The sequence below is a fragment of the Helobdella robusta genome (genome assembly GCF_000326865.2).
Source record: "Helobdella robusta unplaced genomic scaffold HELROscaffold_24, whole genome shotgun sequence".
NCBI classification, from domain to species: Eukaryota; Metazoa; Annelida; class Clitellata; order Rhynchobdellida; family Glossiphoniidae; genus Helobdella; species Helobdella robusta.
The window spans coordinates 1,189,417-1,206,036 of NW_008704261.1; the positions used below are offsets into that span (position 1 = coordinate 1,189,417).

The following is a 16,620-nucleotide window of genomic DNA, read 5'->3' on the forward strand; positions in this document are numbered from 1 at the left end:
TGTTTGATTAGAAAGCGATTGATTCAGTGTCAAAAGCGATATTTGATATTTGGCTCTGCTTTTTATTTTTATTGTAGTTGCAATAAACGTTAGTGAATTGTTTTTCGGAAAGCGAACGTTAATTTAATAGTTTGCGAACATTAACTTTAATTGATAAAATTAATTAAAGTTAATTAAAGTTATTGATTAATTGATTAAATAATTAACTATTGTTTTTAAATAATAAAAGTGATAATTTGGAAGTTTTATTGTCTTTATTTATCGCTGAGATTAAACGAACTCGTCGTCCGGGACGGTTATAACATTGGTGTCAGAAGTGGGATCTTCGGTGGAAAATAAGTAAGCATCGTTGTTGAAATTGTTAATTTATTTTTGTCGACAAGTTAATTTGTAATTTATAATTACAAATTTTGAGAAGAATTTTTAATGGCACTGACGGTCTTCTCAATGACGAACTCACCATTATTACTTCAATTTATTTGTGAGTTGCTTCGTTGACCTAAACATTATTGTGCAAGAAAAGCTTAGAATCGAACTAAATTTACAATTTTTTTCGCAACAATAGCGTTAAGTCACAGTTCTGCTCTTGATTTATTACCATAATAATAATAATATTGTTCGGTCTATTCATAGAAACTGCACGATTTAAATTAATCCTACAAATAGAGGAAGATCGCGTTAGGCCCCTCAATCAATTTCTATATAAACTGGAATCTTCTGCGCTAACCTACAACACTCCAAACGTTAGCATTGGGATTTATATACTATTCTTTCTATTCTACTGCTACTACTACTTCTACTACTGCTACTACTACTACTACTACTACTACTGCTACTGCTACTACTACTACTACTACTACTACTATTACTACTACTGCTACTACTACTACTACTGCTACTACTAATACTACTATTACTACTACTGCTACTACTACTACTACTACTGCTACTACTAATACTACTACTACTACTGCTACTGCTACTACTACTACTACTATTACTACTACTGCTACTACTGCTACTACTACTACTACTAGTGTTCTGTTATTGTAGGTACTGTTAGACATCTCCATCATGTTCTTCTTTGTAACTGCTTCGATGGTTCTACTGGTCAATGCCCTGACGTCAGAGTCTATCAACAGTGGGTTTCGTTTGTGTTGATTTGTATTTAACTTATTTAAAATTTATTACAAGTTTGATTATTTATACTTGTATCAATTCATTTGTTTTGCTTGAATCAGAAAGTTCGATGTCAAAAGATATGTAGTAAAGTAACAATCGCTATTAAAAATAGTAGAAAATGAAATTTTATGAATATCGTGAATTTTTAACAAGTTTTTATGTCTTCAGAACTATTTTTTTCAAATTTGAAACATCAGTTTTGCCAATCTGTCCCAAGTTGCCGGAGGAATGCCTGAATCCGTGTGAACTTGATTTCAAAAAAGTCTTAAAAATTGTTGACTCGTACAGGCTTTAAAAAACTGTCAATAGCTATTCAGAATTTTAACAACATACACGCACAATAGACTGCCAAAACTTTTCATCCATATATTTTATCAGATTATTTTTAAAAGTTTTCATTGGAAGCAAGTCTCGGACAGCAGGGGCAAACTTCTTTATTAGTAGATAGTATGATGGTCCTATGAGGTTCAAAGTTGGCTCATCAACTTTCTCCAATGTCTTAAATATATCTGAAATTGCTTTTGTTATATCGCAAATTTCTTTGTTAAATGTTCTGTTGACACACGCAATAAGCTCTAGAAGATTTTTGGCTGTCAGAACAGTAACTAGTTTTTCATAGCTAGCTTCTATAGCTTCAGAACGACGATGCATTGACACCCAAGGCCTCGTGTCACCTCCATGCTTTAGTGACTTGGGAAGCTGCCCTTGAATGCCAACTGACTGGTTTGCAAAGCGGCATATTTCACTAACTGCAGTTTCATATGATGCAGCCTCTGGCTCTTGCCGTCTAGTATCATTCCAAGCACACGTTAGGACAGTGTGCAAGCGATGACACATGCAGTCAACTCGAACCCCACACTTCGATGCAGCAACGATATTTGAGCTGTGATCAGTAGTGAATGGGACTTCATCAATTGGTATTTCATATTCACTAAGGATGTTGCTCATGACAGTGTATATATTTTGTGCAGTGTGTGAAGAGGTTCCGAAGTGACGAACGGCAAGTGCTGCATGGTGATTTGTAAAGTCACGATCAATCCAGGAGCAGTGCACATCTAGGTATGACTGTTTACGAAAGTCGTCTGTAAACATATCAATACACAACGACACACTGCCATCCTCTATCGGATCTTTAAGCCGTTCGGCAAGTTTAGTTACAACCGAGGCTGCAACTGATGTTGCATCACGACTCACGGTTTTTCTTCCCACAACAACGTCAGAAAAATCAAACTTTCCATATTTGGCACCTAACTCAACACAGCTCTGCATCAAATTGAGAAGCCCTTTATTTTCAACAGATTTGAATGAGTGGTAACCATCAACACAGAAAAAGATCTTCAACATCGTTAATTCTTGGGGAGACAGTTGAATTTTTTGTTTCAAGCATTGCTGGATTTTCAACTGTGACTTTGGCAAGACTACAGCATAATGTTTAATATGTTCTTGCTGATTTTTAGTGCCAAAGTTTTTACCTGATGAATCTTTAAACTGATATACCTTATTGCACTTAATACAAGCACAATAGTAATTCACAGGAATTTCGCTTTCATCATTTTCCTTTTTTTGAAAAACCATGTGAAATTTCTGCCAGATTTCTGATTTTAAATTTGTGGGTGCTTTTAATATATACCACCCTGTTTTTTCTGGAAAGAATAAATATTTAAATACTTAAGTATGTTCAATCAATCAATTAAATTTATCTAATGAATGTGACCATTAGTTTCATTAATTGTTCTAGTTAATCTTAGTAATCAGCAGAGCTAGAAAACAATTTAAAAATTTGTATATACTGTCGGAAATTTTAAAAATAATAAATGAATGAGGAGGTTTTCAAATTATGACTAAGCCCCACGTTGGGCGCCAATTGTCGGAAATTTTAAATAAATAAATTAAAATGATAAGGGGGTTTTTAAAGGATGACAAAGCCCCACGTTGGACGCCAATTGTCGGAAATTTTATAAATGAAAACAATTAAAACAGCTGGTGGTGTGAGGTAATCTCCTCCTCTATCTTTCTCAGGGAATTTTTGTATGGTCCGACAATAATTTTTGTGTATATTTTTATCGTGAGTTCGACCAGTCCTGTGTGGCACTGGGCTTTTTCGAATTATATGATTTTACTGAGTAACACACGAACGCGTAAAGAAAAATATTCGATAACAATTTTATTAATCGACGGAAGTAAATAAAAGGAATTGAACTAATGAACTCTATAATAATGTAAATGTCAATGAACAAACTGGAATACAGGAATTAGAACTCTTCTTTTTGGGTCTTCAACTTGGGAAATGTTTCTTGCCGTTTAAACGTAAAACCTCGACGTGTGTATCCGATGGTGATGTCGATACAACTCCAAGAAATAAATAAAAAAAAATGAATCACAAAAATCGGAGCCTATGGAAATTGCAAGCTGCGTGTGAAACTATACCAATGAGTATAGAATCCAGCAAAGAACCCTAGGTCGACAAATAGCACAAGAAAGAAAAGAAGGAGGCGGATTGGTTTTCACAGAATCCAAGGCCTGTTTTCACTGGGCCTGTCTGTCAGTCGGTCGGCTTTCGCACAACCCTGGCCTGTTTTCACTGGGCCGTCGAGTCTGATCGGCTTTCGCACGACCAACACAAGACAACAAGAGTCAGAACAACACTGGAAACAAATTGTGTGACTCTAGTACGCGTGCGAAACTATGCCAATGAGCATAGAGTCTCGTACCAAATCCACTTTTGAGAACTTAAGACGTTTCTGAAACTATGCCAATGAGCATAGAATCACGCGATAAGTCTCTTAGGGACCAGAAGAGGCACTGATTATTCGAAGCTGCCTCACTAGTCAACCCCCTTTTTTTTAAGTCTTTTCACACCCTTCCTTATCAAGGCAAAATTAGATTTTGTTTCGGGTGTTTTAAAATATAAAATTTTACAAGGCATGTCCAATTAATCAGAAAAAGTATTAATTAAATTTTAAAATAATTTGTAATAATTTATGACGTCATCTAAATTGCAAAACAAAAAAAAAATCGTCGTCACCTATCGAGTAAATTAACTTGCACCATGCCCCCTATCGAGTGAATAAATTTCGCGTTGAAAATTTTGCAGTATTTTTAGTCAGCATTATTTCATAATTCTGACAATACGTTTCTTTGCGCACTTTATTCCATTATTGTCATTGGTAAGTATATTAACAACAAAAATTTTATTCTATTATTGGTTGTAAATTATTTATTTTGTTCTTTGTTAGTTTTGTATCGAGACCATATGGACGACTCTATATAAATACATATTTGATACTGCTTTTCAACAGGCTTTAATGAGTTTGTTTTGAGATTATTACTTTTTCGGCGACTCTATCTTCCCGGTGATCATCATCGTTCTCATCATTTGATGTTTAGAAACGTCAAGTAAGTTTAATATTATAATTTCTTATTTTTATTAATTTAAAGCAATTTATTGTATTTGTTAGTTAATAAATTATCAATAAATTTTTAAAAATTTTGAATCTTACCGTTTTTTATTATATTTTTAACTTTCAAATTGATTCACAGGTGGGTGATATAAAAAGAATCTGCTGCTTCAACAACATTCGACATTTCAATCGGAAATTATTGTATAGGTACCAATTGGTGAGGCTTTGTTTTTCAGATAATCTGCTATTCTGTTGAAGAATTTGCTATTTGAGCGTTTGATAATTTTTTCCAAAGCTTAACTATGACAAAGGAAAATGTTTGGAACGACTGTCTTTCAGAACAGAACTTTCCTATTGATCTATCAACACGTTGTAAAAGTCTTACAGTTGATGCTAATAAACCTACAAAAGTTCTGGCCTTACACACCAATGAAGTAAAAAAGGATTTTGAAAATCTTAACCAAATGACATTCAACTGTCTTTCGGAACAGATTTTTCCACTCGATCTTTCAAAACGTTCTAAAATTCTTACTACAGGTGATGATGAACGTACAGAGGCACTGAATATCCACAACAAGAAAGAAAAAGATAATTGCGAGAAACTAAAACAGATGACGTCCAACACATTCAAGACTCAAAAGATCAAAAAACCTATGAACGCCTTCATGCTCTACAGAAAAGAAGAATCAGTCCAGTATCGTAAGATTTTTGCAAATATATTGGAAATGAACGCTGAACTGGGTAAGAAATGGAGAAACGAACCACAACATGTGAAGGATCGTTACTTCAAATTAGCCGAGTTAGAAAAACAACAGCACAAGCAACAGCATCCTGATTATAAAGACCAACTTAATCAAAATTTCCACAAAAAACAACAACGTCAAAAAAACATATTTGTGATTCTTCTAATAAAACGATGATTTCAGCGGGATGCGAAAACCAGTCTAAAAAGGATTTGCAAGATAGTGGGTGTCGAATTCCTTCTGAAAAGATAATATTAATTGATGTTACAAATTTCAAACCATCTGCACACATTCCAAATGTGCGGGATAATAAAAAGCTAAATATTCCTTCTGAAAAAATCAAGATATTTGATATGAAAAAATTTCAATCAACTGCTCAGGTTTCAAACGTACAAGATAATAAAAAGCTAATTAAGCGTCAATATCAACCTGAATCCTATAAAAATAATAAAGCGTACAGAGAATGCAAAAAAAATTGACAACTCCTTCAGATTGAAATAAATAATAAAAATTGTGAGATTGTCAATGAATATTTGAATGATATAATTAATGAACAACATCTGACATGCAAAAGTGAACCGCAAGATGATGTGTGGAATGTTTAAAACGAAGTGGCTGAGGAAGCAACGACACTACAGTGGCTACAGAATCCTAACAGAAGGTACCTTTCAAATTCCAAATTATATGTTGCAAAACAGTTTCAACCTGCTCCTAAATCCGTTTGAAGCACCCACTAGTAAATCGTTTGTAGATGGTTTCCACCAAAATTCAACCAAGTCAATAGAAATTGCTTTTGAATCTTGTCTCTAACAGCCTGATTATACTTCCAATCCTGCATGTTCAAGTCTAAAACCACCTACATTGAGTATTTGGGTTAGGGATTGAAAACATAAGAAATACCTTCTGATGCCTTCGGGGTATTATTGGACGATTAAAAATTGGATCACATATTTGAATATACAGTATTATTTATAATTAATAAAATTCATTAATTTAATTGTTAAACTTGTTATGTACTAATGTATTGTTGATAATGCAGTATTTAATAAAAAATAAATTTTGAGTCTTAATATTTTTGGTTTGAAGTCGTTTTTCAAAAATTTTTAATGAAAGATTTCCAGATTTAAAATAGTTTCGATATCACCACTATGACTAAAGTATTTATGACGTTGGGCCTTTGATCGTGCATATTATATTATAAAAGATTGGTTTTTGTTTGAAAAAAATTTTGAAAAATTTCAGTTTTCATTTAACATCCACAACAAAAAATTTAAAGCATTAAGATTCGTGAGGATTTGATTGCTCTTAACCAAATTGCTCCTAATTTAGTTTTCAACAAAGTAGGTGGGTAATAATTGATAAAAGAAACTCGATAATACAAGGCAATATTTTGCATCTTAAAAATTGGCGAGCGATCATTTTTTGATAATTTGATATTGTTCTATAAGTTTTATGACAGGAAAAAATTATGGAACGACTCTCTTCAACATCAGAACGATCCAATTGATTTTTCAAAACGACCTAAAATTCTTACAACAGATGCTAATTATGTACAAAGGTACTGAATTTGCGCAACGATGAATATATAAAGAAACTTGAAAATCTGAACCAGATGTTGTCTAACTGTCTTTCACAACAGATTTTACAATTTATTTTATAAAATGCTCTATTCTGTTCAAAAATTTTAAACTGACGACTATCTTAAGAGTTGAACAAAATTTGACTCTATGATTTTGTTTTTTTAATATGATTAATTATGGTGAAAACAAATATGATCACGGATATCTTTGAAACATTCCGATGTCCATGGTCAGATTAAGTTGGTGCCTCTTTCCTCCAAAACTCCCAATCTCCTACTGACAGTCGGCAGGTTTAACATTATGCAAGAAAACTAACAGAAGAAAAAAAAACTATTTTTTATACACGTATTTATTCTGCAGTCAATTATAAAAAAATCAATAATGTGATTGATTGATTAATTAAATTAATATTACTCATTAAGACTTTTATACATGAAAAAAAACAAAAAAAAAAACAACATTTTGAAGTTTACGAAATTTGTTTCAGGAATTCAAAGATATCTCAGGGTCATTACCATCAACAATCATTTTCTTTTGTTTACAATTACTAGTCATAATTGACTTATATTCTACACCTGGTGGTATTTCTTTTGCAGCTTTTTCAAATCTTTCAACATTATTCTTAAATTCATGCAAATGATCTGCTAGTGATAGTGATGAATATAAATCAGCACGTTTTTAAGTTTATGTGCTCATTTTGCAAAGTTGATTGACCCTGTGAAAATGTCGTAACAAAAAAACAAGCATGAAAACAAATTCTAATTCTTGCACTTTTTAAATGTTTTTCGCTTTTTTTCTCCTGTTCCCCTTCTGCAACTTGTCTTCTTTGCATTTTAACGCTTCTATAATCTGAGAATAAGATCTGGGAATAGCATCAGTTGCAACAGCATATGCTTACCATCTGGAGTCGGAAAGGAACTTTTACCGGCGTTTCATTCCCAAGTCGTTCTTTCATAATCTTCCATCTGTTAGTTGTAGCTGAGAAAAAATTAGAAATCAATTGCACACTATAGAAAAAGTTGACTGCCTCCAAACAAGAGTCAACAGCACTTTTGCCTATCAGATTTAGTGAATGTGCAGCACAGGGTATTTATATAAAAAACTCATTTTCTTGGAAAATTTTTTTTGCATGCCTTTATAACACAAAGACATATTAGCTGCGTTATCACATGACTGATCTCTGCGTTTTAAAAATCAATGATACAAACATCACGCATGTACTGCAATACTTGCTTAGCCAAACCTTCACTAATGTGACTTTGCAGTTCTAAAAATGTTAAAAATCGCACAATCGGCTTTCGATTTACGACATGTCAAAGGACAACACTTAAATGATCTATATGTAAAATTTCAGGTGTTAAATCTACCGAAAAGCTGAAATAAACGGAATTCTTAACTTTCTTCAAAATGATTTTATGAAGTTTTTAGACATAATTTCAATCAGTTCCTCACATATATTTTTGGATTAATACGAAGAATTTCCTTTTCCAGAATATCCGTATTTTGCAATTTGCGATGCTAGAAATGGTTCAAACTGACTAACCAGCTCTAGAAGTCTTGAATAATTTTCATTTTGCAAAGATCCGAATTTTTCATTTGTTTTTCTAAAAACCAAACCACGATCAGCTCTTGTACAAATAACCGCTACTGTTCGTCTCAAAACATTTTTCCAGCAAATTAAGAACGTACATGCAATCCTTGTGATTAGCGTTTTTTTCATGATTATAAACTGGAATATTATTTTTCCAGTCACTGAAACCATTTTTATTAGCTAAACATGTGTAAAACCTTTAAATGCAAAGAGTTTAGAAATGAAGTAGTACACAGATCCTTTAGATGGCGAATACAATAACCATTCTCTTTTGTACTGTTCAACATTTGCTTATGTGCCATAAAAGAGTTTTTGAGAACAAAATCTTATTATTTTTCTTCAGGCATAAATATGACAAGATTCATCAAAAAGACCATAATGATGCTGACAGTTAGTGGGTCCCAAGTCAACCCAGTAAGAAACATTATCGGCTGAAAAATCATTCTAGTCTTGGATTTTTTTTATCGTCTTTATCTTTACTTTCTTCATCATCATTAACAGATTAAAATGGGTCATCACAAATTTTATTTTCAAACACTACAGCAGTTTCTGGATTTAATTCATCAAGAGGGTTGTCTTTGTAAGGTTGTCTGCTCTACGTGATGCTTCTTAACTGAAGCTAAATAACAGAGACGAAAGCATTTTGAAACAATTGTGGTCGCACAAACTACAATCCGCCATACAAATGCATCTAGCAGCCTCAACCGACGAGACGCTGCAGAGGTTAGCGATTTTGGCTTACTACAGGTTCTTATTAAAGTACAGAGGTACTGAATTTGCGCAACGAAACATGAAAATCCAACGATCTTTCACAAATGATTTTTCCAATTTATCTTATAAAACGCTCTATTCTGTTCAAGAATTCTAAACTGAAGACCATCTTAAGAGTTGAACAAAATATGACCTTATGATTTTGTTTTTTTTATAAGATTAATTATGGTAAAAACGGATATGATCACAAAAACATTTAAAACATACTGACGTCAAAAAAAGATAAAATAATTAAAATTTATAAAAAAAATTATTATATAAATCATAAAAAAAACTTTGAAAACGCAATTAAATCCATCGGATGTTTAAATTATTGTTAGTTCTATGCCAAATTGAGCTCGAAAACTAATTTAAATTCTATAAATATGTCATTTATTTTTTTCAGACGTTATTACTTTTTTGTTACTGTTAAGTAATATTTTACAACAGAAGTTAAATTTTATTATCAATGGTTGTAAATTACTTCAATTTTTTGTTCTTTGTTAACAGTGTTTGGAGACTGCATGTATAAGCATCTATGGTATTGCTTGTAAACAGGCTTCAGCAAGATTTATGTGCTTCCATCAAACCTGTTAAGTGAATCGTCAACATATATTAAACAGTTTAAAATCTTACAGTGTTTTCTAATTCAATTTTGACGTACGACTTGATTCACTGCTGGTTAATAATAATCAGAAACAGCTGCTTGAACAACGCTCAACATTTCAATCACAAAACTTGTGCTGCTAACAATTGTTGAGGTATCATATTTCTAATAATTCGTTATTGTTTTGTTAAAGAACACCGCCATTTAGGGGCTTAATAATTTTTTTTTCAAGGATCAACCATGACAGAAAAAATGTTTGGAACGACTTTCTTTCACAAAAGATCTTTCCTGTGGATCTGTCAAAACGTTCTGAAAATCTTATTACAGATGCTAATGAACCTACAGATGATCTGAATTTGTGCAACGTTAAAGGGAAATGTGAACATTTGAACCAAATGAGGTCCAACTCGCTTTCACAACTTTTTACATGATCATTTAAATAGTTTGAGAAATCTCCCTAGAGGTGCTAATGAACCAATAGAGGTTATGAGGTTTGCGCACCAATCAAAAAAATAATAAATTTGTAAATATTAACCTGATGATGTCCAACCTTCTGAAAGTATTACTACAGATGCTAATAAATCTACACACGTTCTGAGTTTGCGCCCTAATGAAAGAAATAAGAAATATATAAATCCAATACCTTTAAAAGTCTCAAATATTTATGTATCTTTTTTTATTGCACTATTAATTTTATGTAGCTGTTATTTATAATCATATTGCTTGAATTTTTAATTTTCCATGAATCCACGCATCTCAAGATGTTCAAAAAGGGGAAGACATTATCAAATAATTAAACCCAAACACACACACTCGCATAATAATTTATGAAATGATTATGAAAGATGATATAATTAATAAACATTGAACTATTTTAATGCAATAAATTTTCAATATTTTATATGACTTTTCAATTTATTTCTGATACTTAATAAAAATGTGATGTGTTTAATACATTAGGTTACAAATTATTAGGAATTGGAGGATTGGTGTTTCAAAAAATTTCATGCTTATTTCAAAAGTAATGTAATTTCATAAAATAAAAAATTTATATTGATGTAACGCGTCCTTCTAGCAGATTATTTATATACCCGCACAACCAGTTATTGAAATTTTTGTCCTTTAATTGAAATTTTCATCAAGCTTATAAGTGGAGGTCAGGTCACGAGGGTTTACTTAATTACATTTCAGCTCGTTCGTATAGGTCGATCAATCGATCCGTCAATAAATTAACCAATCAATTAGTTTTTCAATTGATCATTCATTTTTTTATTAATTCATTCAAATTTTCATTCATTTATATTATTAATTCATTAGTTCGTTAATTTCTTGGCTGAAAAGTTTATTGATTGAAACAACGCAAACGTATTCAAATGAGTTTTTATTTTCTGCTGAAATTTAATAGATGAAAATCAATGATGTTGAAAGTCTTTGATTTATGGCGAATAAACTAACAAATTATAAAAAGTAATCAACATGTGATGGCACAAAATTGAATCTAAATGAAAACACGAAGTCATGAGCTAACGCTAACTAATTTTTAAATTTTTTAAAAAGTTTTTATGAAAGTAACAACAAAAAAATAAAAACGAAAGTACAAATTTTTTTTAGGGTTAAAAGACATGAACAATCAAACGTGAGTATAATATGAGTGTAAATAAAATGTACAAAACGGAAAGATAAAATTTAAAATTTGATTAATATTACTCAAAATTATAAAATTAAACTATAAATATAGAGGAAGAATCAAATATGTATGATGATATGATTAAATAGAAAAAGAAGTAAAATGAAACAAATCAAATAAAAAAATCATTTCCTTGTAGATGTATTAGACATTTGTAAACTAGCAAGGCACTTGCTTCATGCAACTGTAACAGCCGAACCAATCTGGACAACAGAGAGTTCCCTTGGCACATTTCATGGTGAAACAGTTCAGCGAACATTTTTGGCAATAGTTTTGAGGAATGTTAAATATCTTTGGCACAGTTGGTTTTGGGCAGCCTTTTGTTAAGTTGACATAAATAAGGATGAAAATTATTTCCATTTTTATAGATAATATAATATTTAAATGTTATTATTATATGGGTAAATAATTAAATATCAATATTGTATTTGTTTATATCTGAGATCTTTTTAAAGGGCGCTTACAGATACACCAATAATAATAATAATAATAATAATAATAATAATAATAATAATAATAATATCATAATAACACTTTTTATTTTAAATACTATTAATTTTAATGAATATGAAAATGATGTTAATGATAACAATATCAAGTTTTTTTGTTAAATTAGCCATTTAAATTTTTTTCATACATGAAATTCACTTTTCAATTTCATTTGATAATGCAATTTACGACAAAACACTCTGAAAATGAGGTCTAAATTATTGATATTTACATAGCAATATCATGATAAAACTCAGTAAAAAATTCTTTCCGAAATAATTTTTTTGATAAACTCACAGAACTTCTGCATAGGAGCCACGCAGTCGTAGCCGGCCAGTGGGTTGGTTGCGTTTCTTGGGACGCATTGTGTGTCAGGTTTGCATTGGACGTTCTGATCACGCAACAAATTTTTCAAAAAAATACGACAAAAAAAAATGATTCTCTTTAATTTATTAGTTTTGGAAGTATCAACGTCATTCACACAGTGCACGTGAATACGTGTGAATCCCCTCTCCTAAACACACAAAAACACTGACACGCATGGATCTCTTTTCATTCAAACCCGGTACCACAGCAGCAGCACCAAGCTCCTTTTACTACTTCGCCATTATGCCACCTTGCCGCCAAAATTTTTGTCGCGTTGTTTACTGAACTTAAATGAACATATTAAGGAACCAAATGTATGCCTATTAAGGACATTTCAATGTTGTTCTTAAAAAATATTTTTAAATGCAAATCATTGCATCAAATTGCATTTTTAAATACACGTTACTCAAACTTATATTTCTTAACTTTTATGAACGATGACTCACTTCTCATATTAAAAGAAAAATTTATTTATGTATTTAAAATATTAAAACCACCTCGCAAACGTTGTTGCATCTACAGGTTGGACAACCATTGGCATCTATCCAGAACCCACTGTTACACTTGTTCTCGCAACCAACTGGATTGCACTCTTCAGTTTTTTGGTTTCAACAATATCATTTAATTATCCGTAATTTATCCGTATGTTTCGAATTTCATTCAATTTATATAAAATGATTTTTAATTTTTTCAAACATAAATTTTACTCAATTTTTATTAAATAATACTAGTAAATAATAATAATAATAACAAAGTATAAAGTGGTTCAGAAGACTAGCATCTGTGTAAGAACCACTACAAAATATATGTCCTAGGTCTCTTAACTTGATTTTAAAATTGTTTATTTAATCCACTGAAACAATTTCATCGCCCAGGCGTTTAACGTAAAGCGTAAGTTTTCACAAAAATTTGACTAAGCATACCATATATTACAAAAATATTAGATAGTTTCAGATGAGTTACATAAACGAAAAAAGCTTGCAGAAATATAAAAATGTAAGAAATTTAGAAAATTTCAACTCTTCAAAAAATATAATTAAAATTGAATAAAATGTTTATCATTTGTGTAAAATTTGTAAAAATTTGGAACTTACTGGGAACGCACTGATAGTCCGAACAACCAGCACCAACACACATGTTCTTGCATTCAAAATTGGGAGGGCAAGGTTTCACCTGATTTGGAAGCAAAATTTGTTTGAAATATATTTTATCCATTGAATAAAAAAGAATTTTACAGATTATTTAAAAAAAACAACAAATTGAAAGAAAAATATAACAAAATCTAAACTAGAAACATTCGTATTCAAAAACATTCCCTCAAATCGGTTTCATATTGCGGAATCAGAAATCTAGAAACATAGGTGATGCATGTATGTGCGTGTGTGTTGTTAAAATTCTGAATAGCTATTGACAGTTTTTTAAAGCCTGTACGAGTCAACAATTTTTAAGACGTTTTTTGAAAAGATTGGTGGACAGTTTCTGACAAATGTTGATAGGCAAATCATTTTATTCCGTAAAAAATGGAAATACAAACCCTACAATCCACAGGGCAGATACATATCTGACATCCAGCTCCGTCAAAATCAAGCTCACACGGATTCAGGCATTTCACCGGCAATTTGGGACAGATTGGCAAAACTGATGTTTCAAATTTGAAAAAAATAGTTCTGAAAACATAAAAACTTGTTAAAAATTCACGATATTCATAAAATTTCATTTTCTACTATTTTTAATAGCGATTGTTACTTTACTACATATCTTTTGACATCGAACTTTCTGATTCAAGCAAAACAAATGAATTGATACAAGTATAAATAATCAAACTTGTGATAAATTTTAAATAAGTTAAATACAAATCAACACAAACGAAACCCACTGTTGATAGACTCTGACGTCAGGGCATTGACCAGTAGGACCATCGAAGCAGTTACAAAGAAGAACATGATGGAGATGTCTAACAGTACCTACAATAACAGAACACTAGTAGTAGTATTAGTAGTTGCAGCATTAGTAGTAGTAGTAATAGTAGTACTAGTAGTAGTAGTAGTACTAGTAGTATTAGTAGTAGTAGTAGTAGTAGTAGTAGCAGTAGTAGTAGTAGTAGTAGTAGCAGTAGAATAGAAAGAATAGTATATAAATCCCAATGCTAACGTTTGGAGTGTTGTAGGTTAGCGCAGAAGATTCCAGTTTATATAGAAATTGATTGAGGGGCCTAACGCGATCTTCCTCTATTTGTAGGATTAATTTAAATCGTGCAGTTTCTATGAATAGACCGAACAATATTATTATTATTACGGTAATAAATCAAGAGCAGAACTGTGACCTAACGCTGTTGTTGCGAAAAAAATTGTAAATTTAGTTCGATTCTAAGCTTTTCTTGCACAATAATGTTTAGGTCAACGAAGCAACTCACAAATAAATTGAAGTAATAATGGTGAGTTAGTCATTGAGAAGACCGCGGGAGGCCTTACTCCGACGCTAAATATTTTTGCTATTGTCAGTGATTCATAACTTGCTTTGCCATTAACAAAGTACCATTTAATAAATACCATTAAAGAAATATATATTACATATAATAATAAATAATATATAAATTTAATTTTTAATTTAAGAACTATTACTTTTAATGAACAATAACATCAAGTTTCATTTATTTAAAAGTGTGTTTATCCTAAACCTTAAACAGGTTCATGAAACTTTACGAGCTGTATTTGATGGTGATTGATGAATTATGGTAATTTATTTAGTAATATATAATTTAATTTAATATATATAATTATAATAATTTATTTAGTAATATTTAGTAATATATGTATTTGATTATATATGTAGTAATATATTTTTCAGATGAAATATATAATCGTTAGATTGGTTTAATAAACATTAAATTTGTAACTTTATTCACTCACTCACTCACTCACTCACTCACTCACTCACTCACTCACTCACTCACTCACTCACTCACTCACTCACTCACTCACTCACTCACTCACTCACTCACACAATCATTTATTTATTTATTTACTCATCTATTCATTCATTCATTAAAACACAAATGGACCATTTCTCTGACGTTTGAGGAGTGAAGCACAGACGTCAACTGGACGATCCTCAATCGAATAGTTAGCAACGACGGCATTCCTACCACGACGATCTTGACGAAGACCGATCAACGACGGATTCGAGATTCAGTAAAAATGTTTTACGGATTGAAGAGCATTGGTAGATTTCATTGTGATTGGCATCACTTTTATTACTGCAATCGATGTAATGTGTGGAGATATCCATCAAAAAAAATGTTATTTCAATTCAGCATCAATGGCTGGATGTCAGCTAGGACATTTTGTTACGCCTTTGCTATGCATATTCTTCCACTTTGACAAAGTCACAAGATTTATCACTCGGTTCCTTACTTAACCATTCTACTGGTAACATTAAGCAATTCGTATTTTTAAATTCATAAAATTTACTAATAAAAAATTTATTAATAAATTATTTTATCATTATTAAACTATCGTACTGACAGTTTCATGTTAAATCATTGAAACGCACAAATTTGAATGAACCTTTGAATTTGAATATGTGAAGGCTGAATTGCTGGCGAGTGACTCCACTGCTACTTTGCTCATGATAAAATTCACAAAAAAAAACACAAAAATGTTGAGTTGAAATAATAATGATGATATAAACAACAATCTTATAACTTGAAGCGCCATATGCGTCGCAATTTCAAGAAGAACCGGAAGACTACGTTCATAATTACAACAATTGTTTAAAAAGAATCCTCTCTAATGTAATCTAATCAGGTGTTCTAATTAGTTTTTTTTTATAATATTGTTGAGTAATAATGATGACATTTCTCATATGCATATTAATGTGGTTTGATTCTTTGGTAAAATGAATGCTTAACGTTTAACACAACTTTTAATAGTGAATAGCTTAGCACAGAAGCATTTGCCACTTGTTATTGGTGATAAGTTGCGTTTTTGGCTCAAAAAATAATTTAAAACTGAAACTATAAAAAACTTCAAAATATCGGATTGTTAATGTTAATGAAAGTTTTGTCTTGGCTTGAATTAGAGAAAAATTAGGCTAAGAGCAGTCAATTCCTCGCTAATCTTATTTAAAATTTTCTTTTTTCAGATATTAAATGAAAACAGAACCCCTTTCATAATTTCTTTTGAAACAACAACCAACCTTGTATAATTTAACATGCACGATCAA

The 16,620-nt window shown here is 31.2% G+C and overlaps 2 protein-coding genes across 2 annotated transcripts; one reads left to right on the plus strand and one right to left on the minus strand.

Annotated features, from left to right (window-relative positions):
* Positions 1-5,215: 5,215 nt before the first annotated feature.
* Positions 5,216-5,431, plus strand: HELRODRAFT_148152 (hypothetical protein; the record flags this gene model as incomplete). The annotated part of the gene is made up of 1 exon (XM_009019316.1): positions 5,216-5,431. A coding segment is annotated over one exon (216 nt), but the record flags the coding sequence as incomplete, so codon positions are not given.
* Positions 5,432-12,283: 6,852 nt separating this feature from the next.
* HELRODRAFT_172653 (hypothetical protein) lies at positions 12,284-14,339 on the minus strand (the record flags this gene model as incomplete). The annotated part of the gene is made up of 5 exons (XM_009019317.1): positions 12,284-12,421; positions 12,894-12,988; positions 13,491-13,569; positions 13,931-14,034; positions 14,273-14,339. 5 exons carry the CDS (start codon positions 14,337-14,339, stop codon positions 12,284-12,286), a joined length of 483 nt encoding a protein of 160 aa, XP_009017565.1.
* Positions 14,340-16,620: the final 2,281 nt, after the last annotated feature.